Raw genomic sequence first — 21,026 nt, forward strand, 5'->3', positions numbered from 1 at the left:
TCTCTTGTGAACAGGATCTTTTGTGAGCACAGGTCCTTGTGTAACCAAAAGCAAAGCACTTAGTGGAGCCCCTTTCGGACAAGCCCCAGGAGCTGATCCATTTCTTACTGCACAGGCTGCGTCAGGGCAGGAATGGTCAGGAATGGGAGGTTTTCAATGCAGCCAGGACAGCAGTGGTTTTGTTAACTTCTGTTAAAATAAAGGCAGAGTCTCCTCTGAAGCCAGCTCCCCAGATGGCTGTATTACATCGTTATAAGTGACAATCAGCTGGATAAACAGGGCCTATCCTGTCTGTTCCAGACAACTGCAGAGAGGAATTCTTAACTCCCAAAGGCTATTGAAAAGAGGTAGAAAAGAGATTATTTTCCTTGGAAAGCTTTCAGAGGAAGCAGGAAATGCAGTGTAACAGGAGAAGGAACGGGAGCGATGGCGTCACTGTTGTGGAGCTCTGCTGTCCTGGGGATGGCTGAAGTGAATTAATTCCGTGCTTGGCTTTGCTGCACCCATTGAACTGCCTTTATCTCACTCCCCCCCTCCCGCTCCCTCCCCGTTCTCTCCCAGGGGCACTGGGAACGAACCGCGGTGTGAGCCGAACCACAGCGCAGACGCGGGAAGGGTCACACAGACTGCCGCCGCCACCGGACCGCTCTCGTGACGTCACAGGTCAAGTGCCTCCACCCCTGTCCGCCACAGCCGTTGGTACAGCCCCGCCGCCTTAGGCACCGCCCCCCCGCCGCGGTGGTAGAGGCCAGGTTGGGGGCTCCGCGATATCCGGCTCCGCCTTCTCTCCCCGCGCCGTTGGTACGTTCCGGGATCGGCCGGCAGCCGGCGCAGGAATCGGTGCAGCCCGGGCCCCCCTGCGTCCGCCTCAGTGGTAGAGGCCGCGATCGTTCCTGTTCGTCAGCGCTGCCGCTGCCTCAGTTGGAGCTCGTCGCCGTCTCCGGGCGCCCCGTGCTCCCTCTGGCATTGTATGAGTGATCTATAACCCTGAGCCCGCCATGTCCACTCCGGCCCGTAGGCGCCTCATGCGGGACTTCAAGAGGTACAGAGGCCGCCGGCTGAAGGGAAAGGGGAGGGCGGGCGGGAGGAGGACGAAGGGCCCCGCTCTGCTGGGAGAGAAGGGGGGCAGCACAACATGGCGGCGGGGTAGGGCGCGCTCCGCTGATTGCGTAGCGTCGGTCGGCGCCGTCTGTCTGCGGGTTACGCTGTTTGCGCAGGGGCGTGTAGTTACCTGCCTGGGTTACGCGAAGTGCGCAGGGGCGGCCGCCGGGGGGAAGCACTGGAGGGGTAGTGGGTCCGGCGCATCAGCGCTCCCTGTGCCCGCAGGTTGCAGGAGGATCCCCCGGCCGGGGTGAGCGGGGCCCCGTCCGAGAACAACATCATGGTGTGGAACGCCGTCATCTTTGGGTAAGTCGGGTGGGGGCCGGGGGCGGCAGGCGCGGGGGCCGCTGCCTCTGTGTCTCCCGGCGGGGGACAGGGCCGGAAGCCCACGGGTGACACTGTGCTCTGCTTCTTCCCTTTTCTAGGCCTGAGGGGACCCCTTTTGAGGACGGTAAGTGCGGCGTGCGGGCCTGGGGTTTGGCTTTGTCGGGGTTAGCTGCAGTTTGACATGGCCTCGGTGTGCGCTGCCCTGACTGGGCAACAGGTGGGGGCCTGGGGACGAGAAGGATGTGGGTGCACGCACCTGCGTGCTGTGCTTGTATAAACACTATTTCTTTTCCCCTACTCCAAGATGTTGCTCTAGATTGCTGTGTTGATTTACAGAAACATACAAAGTAGCTTGTAGGTGCTTGCTTGTAATCACTAAATCTGACTATGCTAAGCCTGATTTACTGTACCATTTCAAGGATCTCCAAGCTTTTCTTTTGAATCCTGGATCATGTTTTTAGGGACACTCATATTTGGAGAACCATCAAAAACCTGGTACAGAAGTGTTGTCATTTGTTTTGAGCTGTTTTTTCTGATGCTGGAAGTGTTTTGCGAGTAAGTTCCAGTGTGAGTCAGCTATAGTAGGAAATGGGCCGATTGTTTGAGGAAGCTCAGAACAGATATTTTGTTGGGTTTTTGTCTTGGCATCTGCTTCACTCTGCTGCAATCAGTATCGTTCAGGGTTAAAGATTAAAAGTTTCTGAATGTTAAAAGGTGACTAAATAAGTCCTTGTAACATACCTGTGTCCTGGTAGTTTACACCTGGTCTCGTTGTCTTCTGCCTTTGCTGGTGCTGTCCGAATACTTCAGCACCCCTGTGAAAACTTGTTCGACATGAAATACTGTCTAACTGAAATCAGTGATGCAGTTTTTTATTATTATTTAAGATACTTTCAGTGCAGGCTATAATTAATTCTAGATCTGCATGACTCATGGCAAAAGCATAGGAAAAATTCCTTCACTCTTATGTTGTTCTTGGCTCACTTCTTTGTCTCTGTTTATCCTTGGAGGTAGCACCTGTGGGCATGCCTGTAAAGTGCAGGTTATTTTGATTTTTCCTCCTGTGAAGATTTTAAATGTTTCAGTCCTAAGAAAACTCCCAAGACCCCAAAATTCTTCTAATGTATTTGATCTCTTAAAAACTTGCTATAGTAGCTGCTTCAGAATTCTGATGTTTCAAACTTGAATATTCTGTATCATTGCATAATAGAACAGATTGACTAAATGTATTCTGTTATGTCATCTTGTAAACCTAAAAGAAGGGCTCCCTTAAAGTTCTGTTAGGGTTGCTAGATCTGCTTAGTTTCTTGGTGCATTGCCACTAATAGTGATTCACTGGTGGAGCAGAAAGCCACCTCCTTCCAGTGTGCTAAAATGTAGGTTGTTTCCACGTTCAGGCTGTTCCAGCTCAGTGTGAGGTTAACAGATGCTATAAGGGCTTTTTTCCATACATTTCCATTTAGTTGATGGAGGTTGGAGTCTGCTTTTGAGAGCTTTGACATATTGATTTTCTCCCTGCTTTCCACTGTGGCAGCATTGTGTCTTTATCTGGGGTACTTAGGACGTGTTGTGTTTGCAGCAGTTTGAAGTTCAGACATGCTTGAGTCTGCTGCTGCTGTCCTGCTGCTGTGGCTGGTCTCATAATATGATCTTGGTGTGTGATGGATTGCTCTTTCCATAGCAAAGTGTGTGTGCTTTCACAGTGTGTGCTCAGGAGAACAGCAATGTCCTGTGTTGCAGGATCTGCTTATCTCCTTTGCGCTGAGACATATCTTAAATTGTGCTAGATAACAAAATACTAAGCAGTGCCTATGTATATATAAAGGTATATTGGTGCCTCAGCTGTGCTTTTCTATTGAGCAGGGTAGCACAGTTCAGATGCGGTTTAGCTTAATGTAGGTAAAATTAAGGGAATTCTTTATTTAACAGTATTGAGTTGTTAGTTTGGGCTTTTTCATAACTGTGCAGGCCCTTGTGAGTCAGGTACACTGGAGCTCTGTAATCCTTCTCATGAAGCCTTTGCAGGGCAGCGTTCCTCATAAGTCACTTTGTATTTTTGTTCTTAGGCTTTGTCACTTTCTGGTGATAATGTAAGACTTCAGATACCTTAGTTCTTGTGAAGGTAGCCCATGAAGTTCATTTATTTATTTGTTGAACTAGAGGTGTAATCATGTCAACATTGTGAGAATTACTGTTCTTTATCCTCCTTCTGGTGAGGCTCTTCTCCAGTCTCAGCTTCCAAGGTTTCTTAGCTTTGTCTGACCTGAAAACCTGAAGTTCAAACACATTTGTTTACCTGCTGTGCAGCATAATGCAGCTGAAACCCTCCTGCCCCTCCACCTCCAGACTTCAGAGGGTGTTTTCACAGCTCAGTGTGCAGGCTGGCTTGCCCTAGGAGCAACTACTAATTTAGAACAGCAGCATAACTTCCATCTTCTGGTTGAAGAGGATTTGATTGCAGGTGTCTGCAGTAGGACCCTGGGGATATTATCCTGCCCTTCACCATATTTCTAAGAATCTCTGTGTGTGGCATCTCAAGTGGTAGTGCTGTCCCCATGATGGAAACCCAGCTCTCCCAGTCCTTCAGACCCATTTCTCTGAAACTGGATGATGATTTTGTGGTTAGTGCAGGATTCCTGGGTAGGAGAGAGTTAAAAATAGCACAGCTATTGTAGTATCCTGCCTTGCTGCCGTCAGAGAAAGCAAGGCAGCAAGGTGTTTGCCTTCTGTGTGGTTTGTTCCTTGGTTATGGGATATGGGTTCTGTATCCTCATGTGGGAGGGGAGGAGATCGTCCCTCTTTTATGGTCAGTGGAATAGAGGGGGCTGCTCTTGCTCCCTGCAGCAAGAAGGTCCTGGCAGGAACATGGGTGCTCCTCTGGCAGGGGTTAATGGGGGCAGTGTACAGTCATGGAGAAACCTCCCTGTTAGCCATGGTAGAGTCTCATGTCCTGAGGTAGGAGAGACAGATGGAAAAGGTAGAAGAGAGAAAAGAGAACGTTCTCCTAAGATCAGTGATGGTCCTAATATGTCATAATAATGACAATGAATATGATATTTTATGTTTTAAAACTGGCTGTCTAGGGTAGGTTGCAAAGAATATCAGTTGAAAGCTTTGAAATTAGTGGTAGAAGAGTCTAGACACTGAGGGCTTTGTCCCAAGCAGTGTGTCATGATACCTGCTTGACTTACGTGGCCTTTCCGTGTGAGTGACCCTTGGACATTGGTTCATCAACTCTCTGGACTTGTCCTTTATTAAAGCTCAGCAATGAGGTGTTGGGTGCTGTGGAGCTCTGTCAAAGAGCTATTGGTACCCTAGGTTTTTGACTAGGAGATGTGAGCAGGTAGATGCTGCAGCTGGATACTGTCTAACCACTTGCTCAGGTTTGTTTTCAAAGTGATGCTCTCCTGTCTCTGGTGGGCCAGATGGCTTCCCTTGCTCTCAGTAGTTCTAAATGGATTCTAAGATCAAACTGCCCCTGTTACTGATTTTTGGCCATTTTATCTGTTCCCTCTGCTCCCACTTCACTCAGTGTTCTAGAATAGCATTCATTTTCTCAAGTATGCTTGTTGAAATCTACTGTTTGATGGTTTGTGCTCAGTTTACAGCCTACTGCTTGCTTAGTCACTCTTCCACAGAAGAAAGTGCCTGCTTTCCTGCTTTGTAAGGAGGCTGCTGAGAACCAGAACTGGGGCAGGGAGAGCTGGGAAGTTCTAAAATTTAGAATAAAATCCCTAAGGATTTGATTCCAGAGGGCCAATACTGCTTGGGATTGTCATCATGTAGGGAAGGGAGGGTAGACCGGAGCTGAGGTTCACAGCTGGTGGAAGTTGCTATTAACTTTCCAGTGCTGGATTCAAGCTGATCTCAGATCTGGCTCTCTGCTTCTGGATTAGCTGCAGTGAAGCTTGGAAGTCTCCACTGCACACTTCTGCTGATTTGAATGATCTTAGCTATCCTACCCCTGTTCCTTTTGTTTTGCAGTGAGATAGCACACTGCTGGCTCTCTGCTCTTTGGATGTTAGGCTGCTAATAAAAGCCAAACATGCAAAACCTTATTTTTAGGATGTTTAGACTTCCCACTGCTGTACAGATAGCTCTGAAGCATCTGTACTGTGTCTTCATATGCAAACTGGAATGTCAAAGCAATGACCTTCATTTATTGCAACTCGATGTTACAATTTATCTCCTTATAAAGGAAGGAGTCCCTGGGAAATCCCGCAGGTCCCCCCGATCTGAAAAAAGGAAAGGGACTGAAAATTCTGTTCTCTGGCTACCAGTTGTTGGCACATGTTTGTCAGCCAAACGAAGGAATACATTAATGATATTAGTGCTGGAAAGCTTCCTCACAGTAGGAAGCAAGGTTGAGCTTTACATCTGAGCCCCTGAGTTTTAATTTGGGCAGTGAGTGTTGGGGGGGATGGACCTGTCACAGATACATGAGGATGCCCTTTCAGAAAAGGTAATGTGGCTCTGGCAGGTTGTTCCAGTTGTTACTGTAAGGCATGTTCCTCTTACAGGAGAGCTGTATTTTGATATGAAGGTGCTTCCGATGGATGGATCTCCCTGAGTGTACCCATAAACTGCCTCCCAGATGGGTTGCTGAGGTGATAGCATGGCAAGAGCAGCTTGGAGCGTCTAGAGGTCCTTAGTTACTGCTCTGACTCACTAGCAGTGCTCAGTCCCTTGGAACCACATTTATGCAAATTTAATAGACAGACTTCTTATTCTCAGACTGTCCCAGCCTGAGAAGGGCTAAAATCACTTGTGTTGGTGCAGGCTGGTAAAGCGATTGGGTTAATTGCAGAGCCTTCTCTTCTTAGTCTTTCTCGGATGAAGACTAGTTAGTCTGAAATAACTGATCAGGGTTTTCAAGTGTCTCATTTGGATGCTGCTTTCAATATTACTTTTCTGCAATAGGATGTGATTACTTACAGTTGTTGATAAAAATGTATTTTCTTGAAATTGAAACAGGAAATAACTAAGCAGGTCCTTGTCATGATGCATATTCCCACCTCTAGGACTTACTAAATCATAGCCTGTTGCACAGATGGTTATACACCCACTTGTGCTGTTTTTACAGTGCGCTGAGATTAGGCTTTGTGAAAGGAAAACTAAAGGGAAGATTTATTTCCTAACACAAAACCTTTGACTGGGGTAGTGGGTTTGGCAATAAAAGTAATTCACAGGAGATACTCTTGTACCAGTGTTGGCTGAAGTCAATGATTAACTCCAAAGAGAGTAGGAGAATTGTTGTAGGACTGAGCAATCTGTATTCCCTCTCCAGCATGTGCATACCAGCACAATAGCACCAGTTTGTGCTTGTAGAGGGATGCTACTTATTCATCCCTTGTGTAAATTCATTCTGAGTAAAGGTTACTTATCTCTCTTTCAACTCCAGGAACTTTCAAACTTACAATAGAATTCACAGAAGAATATCCGAATAAGCCACCCACTGTTAGATTTGTCTCTAAAATGTTTCATCCAAATGGTAAGTACTTACACAATACTGCTTATTTTCAAGTTCTAGCTTTTTATAGTGTTGTAGAAAAAGGTCTATTTATTATCAAAGTTCCCACTGTTTAATAAGTAAGCAACATTCCAGTGTGGTTCTGTGTAGGTTTAGTAAGGATGAATACGTGAGCAGTGATCAGGCTTGACATGAAAGGGGCAATAAATGGAGCCTCTGACCTTTCAGGTATTACAGCACAGTATCAAGACACTTCTCTCTCAACTGCCTGTTGTTAAACCTTATAGAGGAATATATTATACTTAAAGAGCAGTGCCTTGGTATTCTATTCGTATGTACTGTATATACAGCAGTATGTATGGACACCGAACGTTTGATGCTGTTGACTGCAGTTGTCTTTTATCACTTCTCCAAAATGCCAGTAAGAATGACATACCTCAAAATGTGGTGCTGGTTACTAGCTACAGGGAGTGACAGATCATTTAATTAACCCCCTTCTCTGGTAATTAAAAGTTGTAGCTATATTCCTTGTCTCCAACAAATACTAGCTTTGTGAAGGAATACTAGAAACTTTCAAATGTAGCAGGGTAAGTGAAGTGCCCTGAGGGAAGGTTCTTCTAAAGCTGCTGTGAGCTTTAGAATACTAGTCCCTGACTGTTGGAGGTATTTCTGGGGAAGCCTTACCTATAAACAGCTCTTGGCTTGTGTTCTTTATTTGGTTCACTTGTGGGTAGCTTAATTTTTTTGTCTTAAAATCTATTAATGGTAGTTGCAATATCACAGAGAAGCTTGATGCTAAAGAAAAAGCAGGGGTTGAGTTTAAATACCACAGGCAGCTGTTGGTGATGAGCTTCACCTGTTCCTTCCTACAGGCTTGTTTGCTGTCGGATGCTATTGTAGTGTTTGTCAGTACACAGGTTTTTCAGGAGCAGGCAATACTAGGACAAACTGAGTGCTGTACAACTTCTGTGTTAAGCCATTCTTCTTGAACCTTTTCTAGTCTATGCAGATGGTAGTATATGTCTGGATATTCTTCAGAATCGTTGGAGTCCTACTTATGATGTCTCTTCCATCTTAACATCCATACAGGTAAAATGAACCCTGCATGAAAAGGCAGAATGAAATTAGGATGCTTTGACAAAAACAGCTCAGGAAACACTTTGTTTTGCCTCCTGCTAGCCAGTATAGCATCTATACCTTGATATATGCTAAGGTATGAGTACTTCCCAGGTATAAGCTAACAGTGACAGCAGGTGGTCACTGAAGGGGCCTGTCCTGTGATCACATTGCTTGGGTATTGCTGCTTGGCTGTCAAGTTGCAGTGGCACCTGCACTGCTGTAAGAGTGACAGCAAATGCTTCCAGTAACTTACAGCTGGAATAATGCCATGTGCATGACTGTATGTAATTAACCTCTGCACTCTTATCAGTATGGATAGTTTTATGGAGTATGTTGGAAAACTATGCATACTCTCCAGTGCCTAAGAATCTCTTTCTCTTTGCGCAGTCTCTATTGGATGAGCCAAACCCCAACAGCCCAGCAAACAGCCAGGCAGCTCAGCTATACCAAGAGAATAAGCGGGAATATGAAAAACGGGTTTCTGCAATAGTAGAACAGAGCTGGCGTGACTGTTGACCCAGGATGATGCAAATGAACACTCTGTTGATGAGGAAAATAAACAAAGTGTCTGAGTCATCTTTTTCCTCCTAGCATTTACTTTGAAAGCAGAATAGCTGTTGTGCTGTTGCCACCCTCCCTTGCTGAAGCTTCTTCTCCTTGGACATCAGAAAACACCCACTTTGAAGTCAAGTGTTCTGTACTTGGGTTACTTGCAAAAGAGTTACTGATGCTGAATCCATTTCCTGTGCCCCCTCTCCAGTCTTAGGGCAGTATTGTGCATTTCTGTAGTGTACACTAAGCTTTTAATTGTAATTGTGTTATACACAGTGATGCTTATGTGTAGCTTGATAAAAGGGATGTTTATATACATACACATTTTTTAACTGGTATTAACTAAAGTGCTGATGTGTCCAGGCTGGTCATTTACCTCTACTACTGGTTTAGACCCCACTGTATTTGTACGTACAGAGTGAAGAAATAACCTCGTTTCCCTTCTGTATTGGCTTCAACTCCTTACTCATGGTAAAAAACAAAACCCAAACAAATTGATTCCAATTCTAATACTTAGGCTGTGGACTGCTAGTTACTTCTGCACTTCACACGCAGGATTTATGTACAAGTATACATAAATCACTACAGCTGTGGTACTCTGACCTTTGCTTAGGGTGACAAACACCCCCCCTTTTTATTTTAAAGGACATGCCTACAGCGAGCGCTTCACTAATTTCTATAGTCCTGTCACTGAGGCATTACTGGACAAGCCCAGGTAGAGCTGTGGTACTCTGAGAGAAAGACCTTCCACATTAAGGAAGAGATAAAACCTGAAGTGTTCCAGCAGTGGAATTACTCCTCAGGTGTCTTTCACCTGTCCCTTACCTTTAGCTGAGAAAGACAAGTCCTTGGGGAGCCAACTTTGCCTTGTGGAAAGTGTGAGTAAAGTACGGGTGGGCACTTGAGTCTCTGCAGTTTCTGCTCTTCATAGATGATTGTGGTTTGTGTGAGCTGCTGCTGCATGCTTGAGTTTCCCTTCAGTTTCATGGAAGTATTTTTTCAACTCTGAAAAAAAAAAACAAACAACAAACCAACATTTGTAAGTCCAGACTCACTTTTTTGGTAGGGCTGAGTTTGTACGTTTGGATACAGTACCTTAAGCAGCAGGGTGGGACGGAGCTTACAACTGTGTTGTCCACTGTTCCCGTGTCCTTTGTGTGCACATTGGTCTGTTAGTTGAGAAGTACAACTTTGCACAAGTAACCCATGTAAGAAACTGTACATTTTTCAAAAGTTGTAAATAAAGTGTAACCTTAGTGCTTATTGTATAAATAGGCAAGAGGTGTATAGCTGTGGTTATTTTAATGGGGCTGTAGGAGGCTGCTGCGGGACCGAGCTCCAGGGTAGACCCTTAGGGCAGGGCTGAGGAGCAGCAGTGCGATGAGCGCTGTGCCAGCTCTAGTGCAGGGATTGGGACTTGCCCTTCCAGCACAGATATGAGCAAACGCCAGCCGCAGCATAAAAAACACTTGCAGGAAGCTCAATGCCTGTGAATGAGCCATTGACAAAGATGATCATGAGTTGGTTTCAGCAACTGAACAGGTTCAATAATGAACGGATACAGGAATCATATTTTCCTCCCATCTTACAAGGGGGAGAACAGGATTTAAAATGACTGACACATACCAAAAACTGGTGCTGCTTTGCTCTGCAATTAAGATAGAAGCTGCCAGGTTCTTTCAAAAAGGGAAGTGAGGATTATTTGTACCTGCTGTGACACAGCTCATTCCACTGAACAGCCTTTTGCCATTGAAGTACCTGAGGTACACATACTCCTCCTAATGGACAGTGTCTTAACTGTCATCACAGCTGCATCAGGTGTGTATGGAATGAATCTACTTCAAGTAAGTGTTTTTTTAAGCAGTCCCTGTGCAAAACTTCCCTAAGGCAGCGCCAGTCAAGCAGCAAAGCCCTTTGTTACACCAGGTTATAGACCAATGCAAAAACCACCCCAAAACACCAACCCACCCCCCACTTGCACCAATAGGGGTGACTGAAGCCAACCACACGTCCCTTAACCGTGGCCCCTGGCCTAGCCAGAAGGATTCCTGCATGCTATTGCCAGCAAAACCTTTCTGAATGGCCCAAGTCCTCATGGTGCAGAAGCCCCCGTATCAGCACCTCCAGTTTTGTATTTGTCTTGACAGCCACTAAAAACAAATGAAAACCCAACCACCACACCAAACAGCATGGAGTGGGACTCTTAAAGCAGGAGGAAACAAGCAGCACAGAGCTGCAAGAAGAAACAAACCCTGACCTTTATACCCCTTTTAGCATGGCCTTCATTCACCAATTTAATTCTCAAGCAGGTCCTGGCTCTCCTGCCAAGCTTACAGTGCTATAAACACATCAGCGACAGAGGTTCATCTCCAACAGTAACACCCAGACAAGTCTACAGCCACTAACAAGACAGAACAGCAACAGGCGGGTCCTGCCAACAGAACTGCACTCAGCAGTGAACAGGGGTTGGAACTGAATGATCTTTAAGGTCCCTTCCAGTCCAAACCATTCTGTAGCTGTGCTAAGATGCGTAGCCAAGTCTCAGCAACAGGCAGAGCAAGGCCCTGGACAGCTGCCCCTGCTGAGGAACTGTTACATTTAGCCTGCTCCTGCTCCCCCAAACAGGCATTTCTCATCCCAAATCTTGCAGCGGGGCTCTTGCTATCTGTCTCAGTATCACCAAGCCTACAAGACCTGCAGCATATCCAAGCTAGGGAGGGGGAGCAGCACGCCTGCCTGCTGCAGGAATATCTGCCTAGAAAGTACCACTCCTACATCACCATCTGCTTCAACCCAGCGTTCTGAGAATTCAGCAGTACAGAGGGAATAACACACACAATACCCCAAACACCACCAAAACCCAACATACATTCAGAATTAACTGCCACATTATTTTGCAGCAGCAGCAGCACGTTCCTGTTTCATCAGTCCCAGCCAGTGGACGCTGTGCTGCAGCCATCCAGGCAGCTCATGCCCTTCCCAAGACAGGCTTACCTGCCAGGGCAGCTGCTTCCTGCTCACACTGCGGGGCTGGAAGTGCCTCTGACTGCACGTCACCAGGATATTCTGCTGCATTAGTGGAGGTCAGTCACGCTCTCCTCTGTGCTGTGAGGATCCAAAGAGAAAACAGGAGGTGGGGAAAAAAGCTAGAGGAGGATGTAAAAAGAGGGAGAGGCAGAAAAACAAAAGAGAGAGCTGAGACACAAGGCAACAGACAAAAAATACTTCATTAGGACTGGGTTTGTGCTACTGATGACAGAAAAAACAGCATCTCACTCATAGCTCTTCCAAGGTCAACGCCTAACCTCTGTTTTGCAAGCATGAAGCAAGCAGTCCTCCAGAGCTCATGAAGTGCCATGTCCTGTGGTAGAGGCAGAGATCAGCCTGCTTTCCGGCCCCCTGCATCCTAGAGAGACACCACGCTCGCACCACATGGCAGAGCTACACCGGAGTTCAGCTGTGACTCGCCCCCGACACACACAGGCACAGGTACAGTAACAGAGCAGAGGAATCCTCAGGCACAGCTTTGGTTTTGCTCTGGATTAAAGAGCTCATATTCAAAGTAAAAAACTCAGTTGCATAACGGTGCCCACGAGCCGCCCGGAGCGTGGGCTCTGCAGTTACCTCCACTTGTGCTTCACACCTCACATGGTATTTCATCTGCACACGTCAAGCAGAGCTCCAAGGTAAAAATGCCCCTGGATTATCTCAGTCTGACATGCTGCTGATGAAAGTGCATTTGGGAACTCACTCTAAGGATGGGAGACTCAAGGTAGAAAGCTATGAATTAAAACTGTGGTTAAACTGGTTCAGGACATCTCCATACAAACATACACAGCAGAGACAAGACCTTGGTATATATAGATATATATATATATGTATATATTTCTCAAGAATAAACACAGATTTCACACATTATTTTTGTTCTTTACAAAGTGTGACAAATCCTGGGCTTTTTTTTCCAGAAATAAACCTTTATTTTCATTAATGCCAACTTGACATACAGGCTTTATTCCCCCAGACTGCATTTCCTTTGCTTTTTGCAATTTTCTTTTTTATTTTTATTTTTTTTTAAAAAAAGGGCTTTTTTTTTTTTTTTTACTTCCTTGGTCAAGAAGAAGGGAACCAGAATTTTAAATGATGTCAAATTCCTCCTCGTTGGACATGTGGTTTTGCTATTACAAAACTATTAAAACGTGAAGGAACAAGTAATATCAAAGACACATACAGTGACAGCACTACTGCTTTTGGGCTGTGCTAAGATACTTGGAACAGAACTCGGTCAGTTCTAAATGTCTAACAATGTTTTAGAAATGATATTAACAAAGTGAAGGACTTTTAACATTGATGTAGCCCATGACAGGAAAAATGCAGCATCTCTTTCTCTCACCGAGTATCCGGGCAGCTCAGTCTCTAGTCAAAGGGACACATCCCCTCAGTTTGCCTGTGGCATAATCAGCTCATAGTGCCCAACCTGGCCCTCCTGTTTCAGCTGGTCCAACAGATCCTCCTTGCGCCGCTTCCTGCTCACCACCAAGTACCTGTTGTGCCCCTGCCCATGAGATTTACTTTTAAGACCATATTTTTGGGCTATCTGATGGATCTGCTTCCTCTCATCCATGGTCAGTTCTCTAGAGAAAGTCAAGTCAATGTGGCTGTCTGAGCGTGCATAGTTCCGAATGATCTCTTCAATATCTCTTTTAGCGATTTTGTTGACCCTTTCCACATCAAGCCCAAGTCCTTCCCTTTTAAACTGCTCCTTCACTGAAATAGGCTCTCTAATTCCTTCCCCGGCTTTCCCCAGGCCACCGCCTGTCCAGCCCATCTTCCTTAATATTTGATTCCCAATGTTGTCTTCTTTGATCTTCTGTTTGAAAGCCTCTTCAGCTGACCGACCCCGGATCTCGTTTCGGGAGATGACGTCTTCGACGGTGCCTTTCTTCAGGTTATTGACAACAGTTGGCTGAGTCTTTTTGAGGATTTTCACAGCTTCCTCTGCTGCCTCATGCTTGACAGATTTCTTCACTCCAACTGCTTCTGCGATGAATTCGTCTTCAAGCAGCACCTTGCACTTCCATCGCATGCCAGTCATCCTTTCAAAGACGTACTCCACCGTCATCTTGTTGAACTGGGCAGTGTCATTCAGCGTGCACACCGGGTTACTGGAGTTCTCATAAACCACGAGGTCCTTCAGGTCCTTCTTCCTTCCAGAGCCCCGTGATGAGCAGCCCACCTTCTGAACCTGGGTCACTTTGATGGCTGCTATGTTTGACTGCATCTTCTGCAGGATCTTCAGTGCCTCCTCAGCGGCTGCGTGCTTGCTGGTCTTTTTAGTGCCAAATCCCTCGGCGAGGCAGTGGTCCTGCAGATACACCTGGCAGCGCCACGAGCGGTTGGGCATTAATTCATATTTATATTCCACAGACATTTTGTTATATGAGGCAGAATTGTTAAGGATTCCTATTGCGTCACTGGCGTTCTCGGTGAGGACGAAACTAGTCCAGTGTTTGTTGGTATTAGCAGAACCTTTCATGGATTCAGTACCGGGCTGCATCGGGACACAGTCCCTGTTGGCAGCTACAAACTCCTCGTGGGGTTTGAGAGCAGGAGGGAAATCCGGGCGACTCACGCCTGCCTCGCACACCACCAGGTCTTCGTGGTAGGTGTGCTTGAACTTCCGCTGCACAACTCTCACTTCCACAGCCTTCTTCAGCAGCTTGACCGCCAGCTCCGCCGCTCGATCCCGGGACCCGTTTTTGCTGCCGGCGTAGCCGGTGGCCAGGTAGACGTTCTGACACCGCACCTCGCAAGCGAAGCCATCCGTTAGGAGCTTCTTGCTCTTGGGGAGGTCAGCGGGGGCGATTTCTTTCAGAGGAACATAAATATATTCGGGATTTGTCTTGCAGGCCTGAATTGAACGCGTCAAAAGATAGGTGAAGTTAATTTTGTCAGTCCCCGTGCTCGCATCTGGGTTAGCAAGATTTTTCCAGACAGCTGCTGACAGTTTCTCAATAAAACTCTGCTTCAGCGTTATAGCTGATGGAGGGAAAGTCTCTGACGCAGGCTGGACGGTCGAAGGAGAAACAGAAACCTGCAACGTGCTGTTTGTGGTAGAGTCCATGCTATTCACAGCCTTCTTGGCTGCTGCTGCCGGGCCTGTAAAGCCAAGCCCAGCAGAGTTGGAGAGCTGTGGATCTACATCCCGTGCACTCACAAAGGAATTGGTGCAGTTTTCAGCTGGCTGTGCTATGCTGTTTGTGTTTGCCTCCTGGTTCACCTCCTGCATTTGGTTATCCAGAGACTCTTCCCTCCTGTCATCCTTCTCAGCACTAGTGACAAAGTGTATGGGTTCAAAGCGTGGTCGCACCCGGAACCTGGGGGCCATCTTTTTGGGCGGCTCAGGAACCTCTTCCAGCTCTGGACCTACAGGGAGGAAGACAACGACAAGATTACCAATACACGCTGTGACAGGGAGACAATGTTTTCAGAGAGTGATCTCCAGGAGGAGCCTGCAGGCTCTGAAACCAGGATTCCCTCTTCTTAGCCACAAACAAAAAGGTTTCCTTCTGAACACATTCACAACTGAACAAGTAAGACCACATGTTCTTGTGCAGGTCACTATGCTGCTATTTCCAGCTCCACAGCTACCGTACAAAAACATTTAGCTACATGGATTTTAGGTCCAAATCACTTGGTCTGCCCCACAGCATTGCCCACTGAACCCATCCAGTCAGTTCTGAAGCTCATCATTCAAAGCTACTAAACCAAGTAAAAACCATGGCCAGTAAGACAGAACACCAGAGCAGGACAGGAGCCTCAGCTCTGCAGGGCTGTGGAGTGATCTCAGATAAACTACTTCATCTTCAGGTGTTCTCATTTGATGGAGGAGCACAGTGATACTGAACCCTCCCTTCCAAAACACGCAGGGCTCTTAATGACTGTTAATAGAACTGTTTTCTGGAGTTATAACTACTGTTAGCTAAAGGACACCAAACAGAGAAGTCTGCCCCAGCCTCAGCTGACAGCTGCAGTGGCTGGGGGGGGCGGGACCATTACACATTACTGGTAAACCTCTTGTTTCTTAACCAGATAAAATTCAAATGAGGCAGAATGCCCTGACATGCAAAGCTACCGCAGAAAGTAAGAATGGAATAGCTGGTAAGTGAGTTACATCTAGAAGATGGTTATACAAGACTTCTCCTGTGAAAGACTTGGCCCACAGCCACTGAAGTGGTACATGTATGTAATTTCATCAAGGTTCAAAAAGCCACCTCAGTGCCTTGGAATGAGCTGCCTAATGCAGTGCCAATGTGTGCGACTGCAATATAGGTCAGACAACACATCTGTCTGTACATCACACTACCACAGTGTAGTTATCACAGCCTAGTTCACTGCAGGTAAAAAACCCACATTAGATGCAGCATAAACAGACCTTCCTGTTTCAATCAGGTGACAGAGCTCTTACACACGAGTTAAGTCCTTCACTTGTCAGTTTTAAAGAACTATGGCAAGGTTTACATTTCTTGCTCAGTTTGGTATTTAGATGATTGCACTGCAGCAGCATCTAAAGGCTGTCGGCAGGAGAACAGCTCTTTATGCTGCCTGTGCAACGTGCAGTCCAGAACCCTTCCTGCAGAGCTGCTGTCTGACAGACAGACAAACATGGAGCATTCTTCTCAGTTTTGCGGCCTGTCCATGGAAGCACAGGAAGACTGCTGAGTGTCAAAGCCAGGGAAGAAACCTTGGCAGAGCCAGGGGTTATACCCAAGCCCAGAGGAGCCTGTGCTGCCTGACCATTTGGGCTTTAAACAGCCAAACTGCCTGACGCTGCTCACAACACCAGGGCCTGCCCACTCACATCCATGGCCTACACACGGGAACAGTTCCTCTGCCCTCCCTCCAGAGAGGGCAGGGAGCTCCGAGGGACTGGAGAGGAGCTAGTGGCAGCAGTTGAACTGCAGCCCTCTCTGCCTGCTACATTTCCACCCCTGGAAAAGCTACAGCTGGAACATGGATCCCTGGGACCATGGGGCCGAGCTGGCTGTGCAGGACCCTTCCAGGTCCATAGAGAGGGAAAAAATACATTAACCCCAGCCTTCACCCCCAGTGCTCCAGGCAGGTCATAACTCAAAATCAATAAGCCGAGTTTCCCATCTCCATGGAGGTGTACAACCCCTTCTCAGCTGGAACATGACCCCTCACCGCAGTAAAGAAGGGCAGACATATTTCATTACACAGATTCCCTAACACTAGCACTTGGGAAAATCAATTACCTGGCAATTTCAATGAAAAATTGTATTTTCTTAAGCAAAAAGAGAATTCTGCCTTAATTACGTACACCCACAGCATGGCAGATGAGGGAAGCTGCTGCAGTCCAGCAGAGTACATCATGGCTGCTTTCCTTCTGTTTGCGGAGCCGGCTCTCTTGAGGCAGCCCCATGGCACACTGCTCGCCCCTCACTCCCACTGATGCTCATCACACAATGACAGGGAAGAGTGTCTCCTTCAGTGCACAAGCAGATAAGATATACTCACTGTCAGATGGAGAGTGGCATCTTTTTAGCTTCCTGCTAGGAACCAACTCGTATGTTCTCATCTCCCCGATGTCGATGCCTTCAGCCATCTTGAGAACCTTCTCCATGACCTGCATGCCGTATCTGTGTGGATTCAACAGCAGAGTGGTTAGAACTTGTCCCACAGGGGCAACATGGACACACACACAACCTCTTATTACACAAAAGGAGAAGGAAAGCTGCCTAAGACACAGTACCTGATGCAAGAGAGATACTTCCCAATTTTGCTGGAGTATTAACACAGGACCAGGACCAGCCTTGTGCCACAGCTAGCTCAGTGCTGGCACACAGCCTGCACAGCATCTCGTAAGCCACCTGGCTCTAAGTGAACCCATTTGTGAACAATGAGCCACCAAAATGACAGGGTTTTAAACTTCAGTACATTACCTGTCAAAATACACCATTTGGCAGAGCTACTGGGAACACCGAGGAGGACAGGGGTACGCACAAGGAGTGTGTGGGCATCGCAGTTTCAGTGCACAGGAGCAAGTGAAGCTTTGTGGGGTCAGCAGCTGTCAGACAGCACATCACCAGTCCTGCCACTGTGGATGGCAGATGACAAAGGCTCTGCTCAGCCCCTATCGACCACTCTTTAAAAGGCCACACTGATTTCTAGCGTTGTGGCTGTAACTGAAATGTCACCAAGCCCTCGGCATGACAGAGGTGAGGTGGCTGTGAGGAGCTCTGTGTAAACCCTGACCCTGCTGCAGCACGCTAGCAGTTCCACAGGCAGCACACACACTGTACATCCCCCACCAGACACGTTTTCCATTGCTCTGGGGGAATCTCTTGTATGTTTTTGAGCCATGTGCACACTGAAGCTGAGCAAGAAAAGGCCCAAACCTTTCTAACCAAGGAGAACCTACAAACATGGCCTGAAACTAACCTCTGACAGCTTCACACTGCTGTTCAGAAAGAAGAAAAAGCAATCTTGCATGTGTTCCATGGTGTGCTCACCTTCAAATGTCAAGAAGCATCAGGTCACAGCACACGGACAGGAGCCCACAACTGTCCCAGCAGAGAGTGCTGCAATAACTTGCACAAGTTTTTAAATACTACTGTTCCAAGGGCTCTGGAAATCCACTCAAGAGATGCCCCTCCTGTTCCTGATTTAGAGAGCTAGGCAGAAACCAGATCCGTTTCAATTACTGAGTGAGAACTCTGAACACACGCTACTGCAGTCCCTGCTTCACCTGCAGGTACACAGCACAGCTCAGCCCCCAGCAGAGGCAGTGGAAATGTGCACAGGAAGAAAACACCAAGAGTGATCAAAGGGAAGCGGACAGTGGTGATACTTTCTCCTGCAGCCAGGAGAGAAGGGTGGGAATCTCCTTTCCTCTCTGGTTTTCAAGGAGAAGAGTGCATTACCTGTGATGGGAACATGAAGGACAATGCCCTTTTCCAGCAGCATGCAAGAACAGCATTAGATTTGACATGAGTGTGTCACTCTTCTTCACAAAGGACACAGACGTTTTGAGCTCAGATTTCTGCCCAGGGGAGATCAACCTGTCCCAACATGTGTCTCTCTAACCTGGCCTTAGAAATATCTGGCTGTGGAGACTGAATATGGAGGCATGGATCCCATACCTCCAACACCCAGAGACTGGTGTGACTGAAATATGTTACCTCTTATCCTGATCCCAGTAGCTCTGGAGCACAGTGCTCCTCCTCACCCTCCTTTAACACATCTTAGAACATACACATCTCCCCTCATGCACCCCTGGACTAAATGAATCCTGTTACTTAACTCCTTCCTCACAGACTGTGATTTCTAAGCCTTCTGGACACTCTCCAGAGCATGCCCAGCAGAACACTCCCTCAGAGTTCACCAGCAAAGGCTCAGATTTGTATGTACCCTGACAACAGGTTGTCTTCAGCGAGCAAGTGTCAACATAAAAAACACCACCAAACCCCCACAAAAAGCTTAAAAAAAACTTCACCAAACCAAACCCCAAACAACAACTTGAGAGAAAACGACAAAAACCCCACAAACTTTGAAGCTGTTAATTTGACACAGCAACAGCAGCTCTTCCCCAGCAGCAAAAGGCAGTTCCAGAGAGAGCTGTGGGTCCCCACCCTTCCCCAGGGAGCTCTCAGTAAAGCTGCCAATGCTTTTCAACAGTGCAGCACATTCACTGTGCCCGTGTCGTGTGTCCACACTCATGCACAACACAAGCTTTGGGGGAACATCCTCCCCATCCCAGCTCTGGACCACATTATGCCTACATCTACCACTCATGTCTCCCCTAAGAGCTCCCGCAGAGATGTTCAACCAGGGAAAGTGCGTGCACAAACAGGCTTTAACTGCATCATTTTTTAAGGACTTGAGATCTTGCCATGCAGCTCCTCACTTCTGCTATCAGCACCCTGTAACTACGTTATTGCATTGGCTCCCCAAAGCACTCTCACGAAGAAGACCCTCCATTAAGTCAGCACCTAAACACATTAAGATGAGCTAATGGACCAAAGAGAAGACATGCTCAACTTTAACATACTAATCAGACTCAGGAAACTCAAAACTATGTTCAATGCTGCTGCTTGCAGAGCAGAACGGTTTAGCACTTGGACCAGAAAGAGCTAAGAAAACATGCGGAGCTGCACTCGAACATGTTGCTTTGGCTCTATACAACAAAACATTCCCCAAAATAGCTTCGGGATAGTAATATTAACAACCGCCAAACTATTTGCCCTTCAGTGGTTACAGGCCCTGCTGCCCTTGCACTGCTGAAGTTGGCGGTTCAGCAGTTGCTTCTGTCTTTAAAGCCTTACGTCTGGTTAAAAATAATCACCCATCAGAAGTGTCAGTCAGGACGCGGTGACGCTCCCGCTGCTGCTGGTTACGGTATAGCGATTCCTGTGTGTCAACAGTGATCCTGAACGAGTGAAACCTCTTCCTTCCCGCAGCCTGCTTCCCTCAGAAAACCTGCGCTCTCAGAGGACTCTTCAGGCTGCTTCATGCTTACAGGGATGCTTTCTTCCTAGCTTGAATTACAAAGCGCAATGCCAGACGGTATTGTCCCAGGGCTGGGACACCAAGAACTACTCTCAAAGGACATACACTTTGTCGGCAGCTCGCTCCCCCCTGCGTTCAAACACGTATTGGAGCAAAGACAACTGCCCAGGAACCGAAGTTCTCCGGCCCCGGCTCTCCCGCGGTTACTTTTGGATACAGTTGGGCCGACGCTCAGCCCAGCAGCACCGGCACCGCCGCAGCCCCTCCTCCCCGCCAGGCCCTCCTCCCTCCGGCAGCTTCCAGCTTCTCCCCCAACTCCTCCAGCAGCCCGCGGTGTCCTGGACCCCCTGACAGGCCGGGGCACCCCCGCCTGACCGCGGCAACAGGCCCCGGCCTCAGCCCCGCCGCACCCCGCCTCACCTGCAGCCCATGAAGATGTGGTTGGTCCAGAGCACGGAGAGCGACAGCAGCTGGTCGATGGCCGCGCCGGGATAGCCGCTGAGGTGGCGGAGGATGAAGCGGCGGCGCAGCTCCCACTGCCGCTCGGTCTCGTTGTACTGCCGCCACTGCTCCAGCACCGCCTCGGGCACGCTCTCCAGCTCCGGCGGCGCCATAACTGGCGAGGGGCCGTACCCGCCGGTGGGCACCGCAACAGCCCAGGCGAGCCAGAGCGGACCAGGCCCCACGTGCGGACCAGGCCGCGCCTTCTTACGGGCAACCGGGGAGCCCCAGCCCGGCCCGGACTCAGCCCCCCGGCCCCCGCCCCGCCCGGCCCGGCCGCTGCGGCCCCGCCCGTTCCGGTGCAGCGGGAGCCCCCCCCCCCCCCCCCCTCAGTCGCGCCGAACGGGGCAGAGCGGCCCTGCCGGCGTCGCGTCACGTGCCCCCCGTCAGGAGCTCGCGAGACGCCGCGAGAAACGGCCGCCGCTGCTGG

The 21,026-nt window shown here is 48.1% G+C and overlaps 2 protein-coding genes and 1 long non-coding RNA gene across 3 annotated transcripts; 1 reads left to right on the plus strand and 2 right to left on the minus strand.

Moving 5' to 3' along the window:
• Positions 1-758: 758 nt before the first annotated feature.
• UBE2A (ubiquitin conjugating enzyme E2 A) lies at positions 759-9,848 on the plus strand. The gene is made up of 6 exons (XM_062613332.1): positions 759-1,042; positions 1,327-1,407; positions 1,527-1,552; positions 6,830-6,919; positions 7,899-7,987; positions 8,405-9,848. The coding sequence occupies exons 1-6, from the start codon at positions 999-1,001 to the stop codon at positions 8,531-8,533; spliced, it is 459 nt and encodes a 152-aa protein (XP_062469316.1). The 5' UTR covers positions 759-998; the 3' UTR covers positions 8,534-9,848.
• On the minus strand, positions 3,480-7,904 carry LOC134160892 (uncharacterized). Its single transcript, XR_009963736.1, has 2 exons — positions 7,755-7,904; positions 3,480-4,064 (listed from the first exon to the last, which is right to left on the minus strand). It is a non-coding gene; the product is annotated as an uncharacterized LOC134160892 (long non-coding RNA).
• A 2,578-nt stretch (positions 9,849-12,426) lies between the features above and the next one.
• NKRF (NFKB repressing factor) lies at positions 12,427-20,859 on the minus strand. Its single transcript, XM_062613330.1, has 3 exons — positions 20,516-20,859; positions 17,105-17,226; positions 12,427-14,992 (listed from the first exon to the last, which is right to left on the minus strand). Exons 1-3 carry the CDS (start codon positions 20,707-20,709, stop codon positions 13,005-13,007), a joined length of 2,304 nt encoding a protein of 767 aa, XP_062469314.1. The 5' UTR covers positions 20,710-20,859; the 3' UTR covers positions 12,427-13,004.
• Positions 20,860-21,026: the final 167 nt, after the last annotated feature.

The sequence above is a fragment of the Pezoporus occidentalis genome, unplaced genomic scaffold (genome assembly GCF_034315485.1).
Source record: "Pezoporus occidentalis ecotype Australia unplaced genomic scaffold, CSIRO_AGI_Poc_V1 ctg165, whole genome shotgun sequence".
Lineage (NCBI taxonomy): Eukaryota > Metazoa > Chordata > Aves > Psittaciformes > Psittacidae > Pezoporus > Pezoporus occidentalis.

What these genes read in the sequence shown, in the direction of transcription:
- NKRF (XM_062613330.1), bottom strand. Translation starts at nt 20,709, where the DNA reads ATGGCGCCGCCGGAGCTGGAGAGCGTGCCCGAGGCGGTGCTGGAGCAG. An exon ending in CACATCTTCATGGGCTGCAG is followed by an intron (nt 17,227 to 20,515) that starts GTGAGGCGGGGT and finishes GAATCCACACAG; the next exon opens with ATACGGCATGCAGGTCATGG. An exon ending in ATGCCACTCTCCATCTGACA is followed by an intron (nt 14,993 to 17,104) that starts GTGAGTATATCT and finishes TCCTCCCTGTAG; the next exon opens with GTCCAGAGCTGGAAGAGGTT.
- UBE2A (XM_062613332.1), top strand. Translation starts at nt 999, where the DNA reads ATGTCCACTCCGGCCCGTAGGCGCCTCATGCGGGACTTCAAGAG. An exon ending in CTCATGCGGGACTTCAAGAG is followed by an intron (nt 1,043 to 1,326) that starts GTACAGAGGCCG and finishes CTGTGCCCGCAG; the next exon opens with GTTGCAGGAGGATCCCCCGG. An exon ending in TGGAACGCCGTCATCTTTGG is followed by an intron (nt 1,408 to 1,526) that starts GTAAGTCGGGTG and finishes TCCCTTTTCTAG; the next exon opens with GCCTGAGGGGACCCCTTTTG.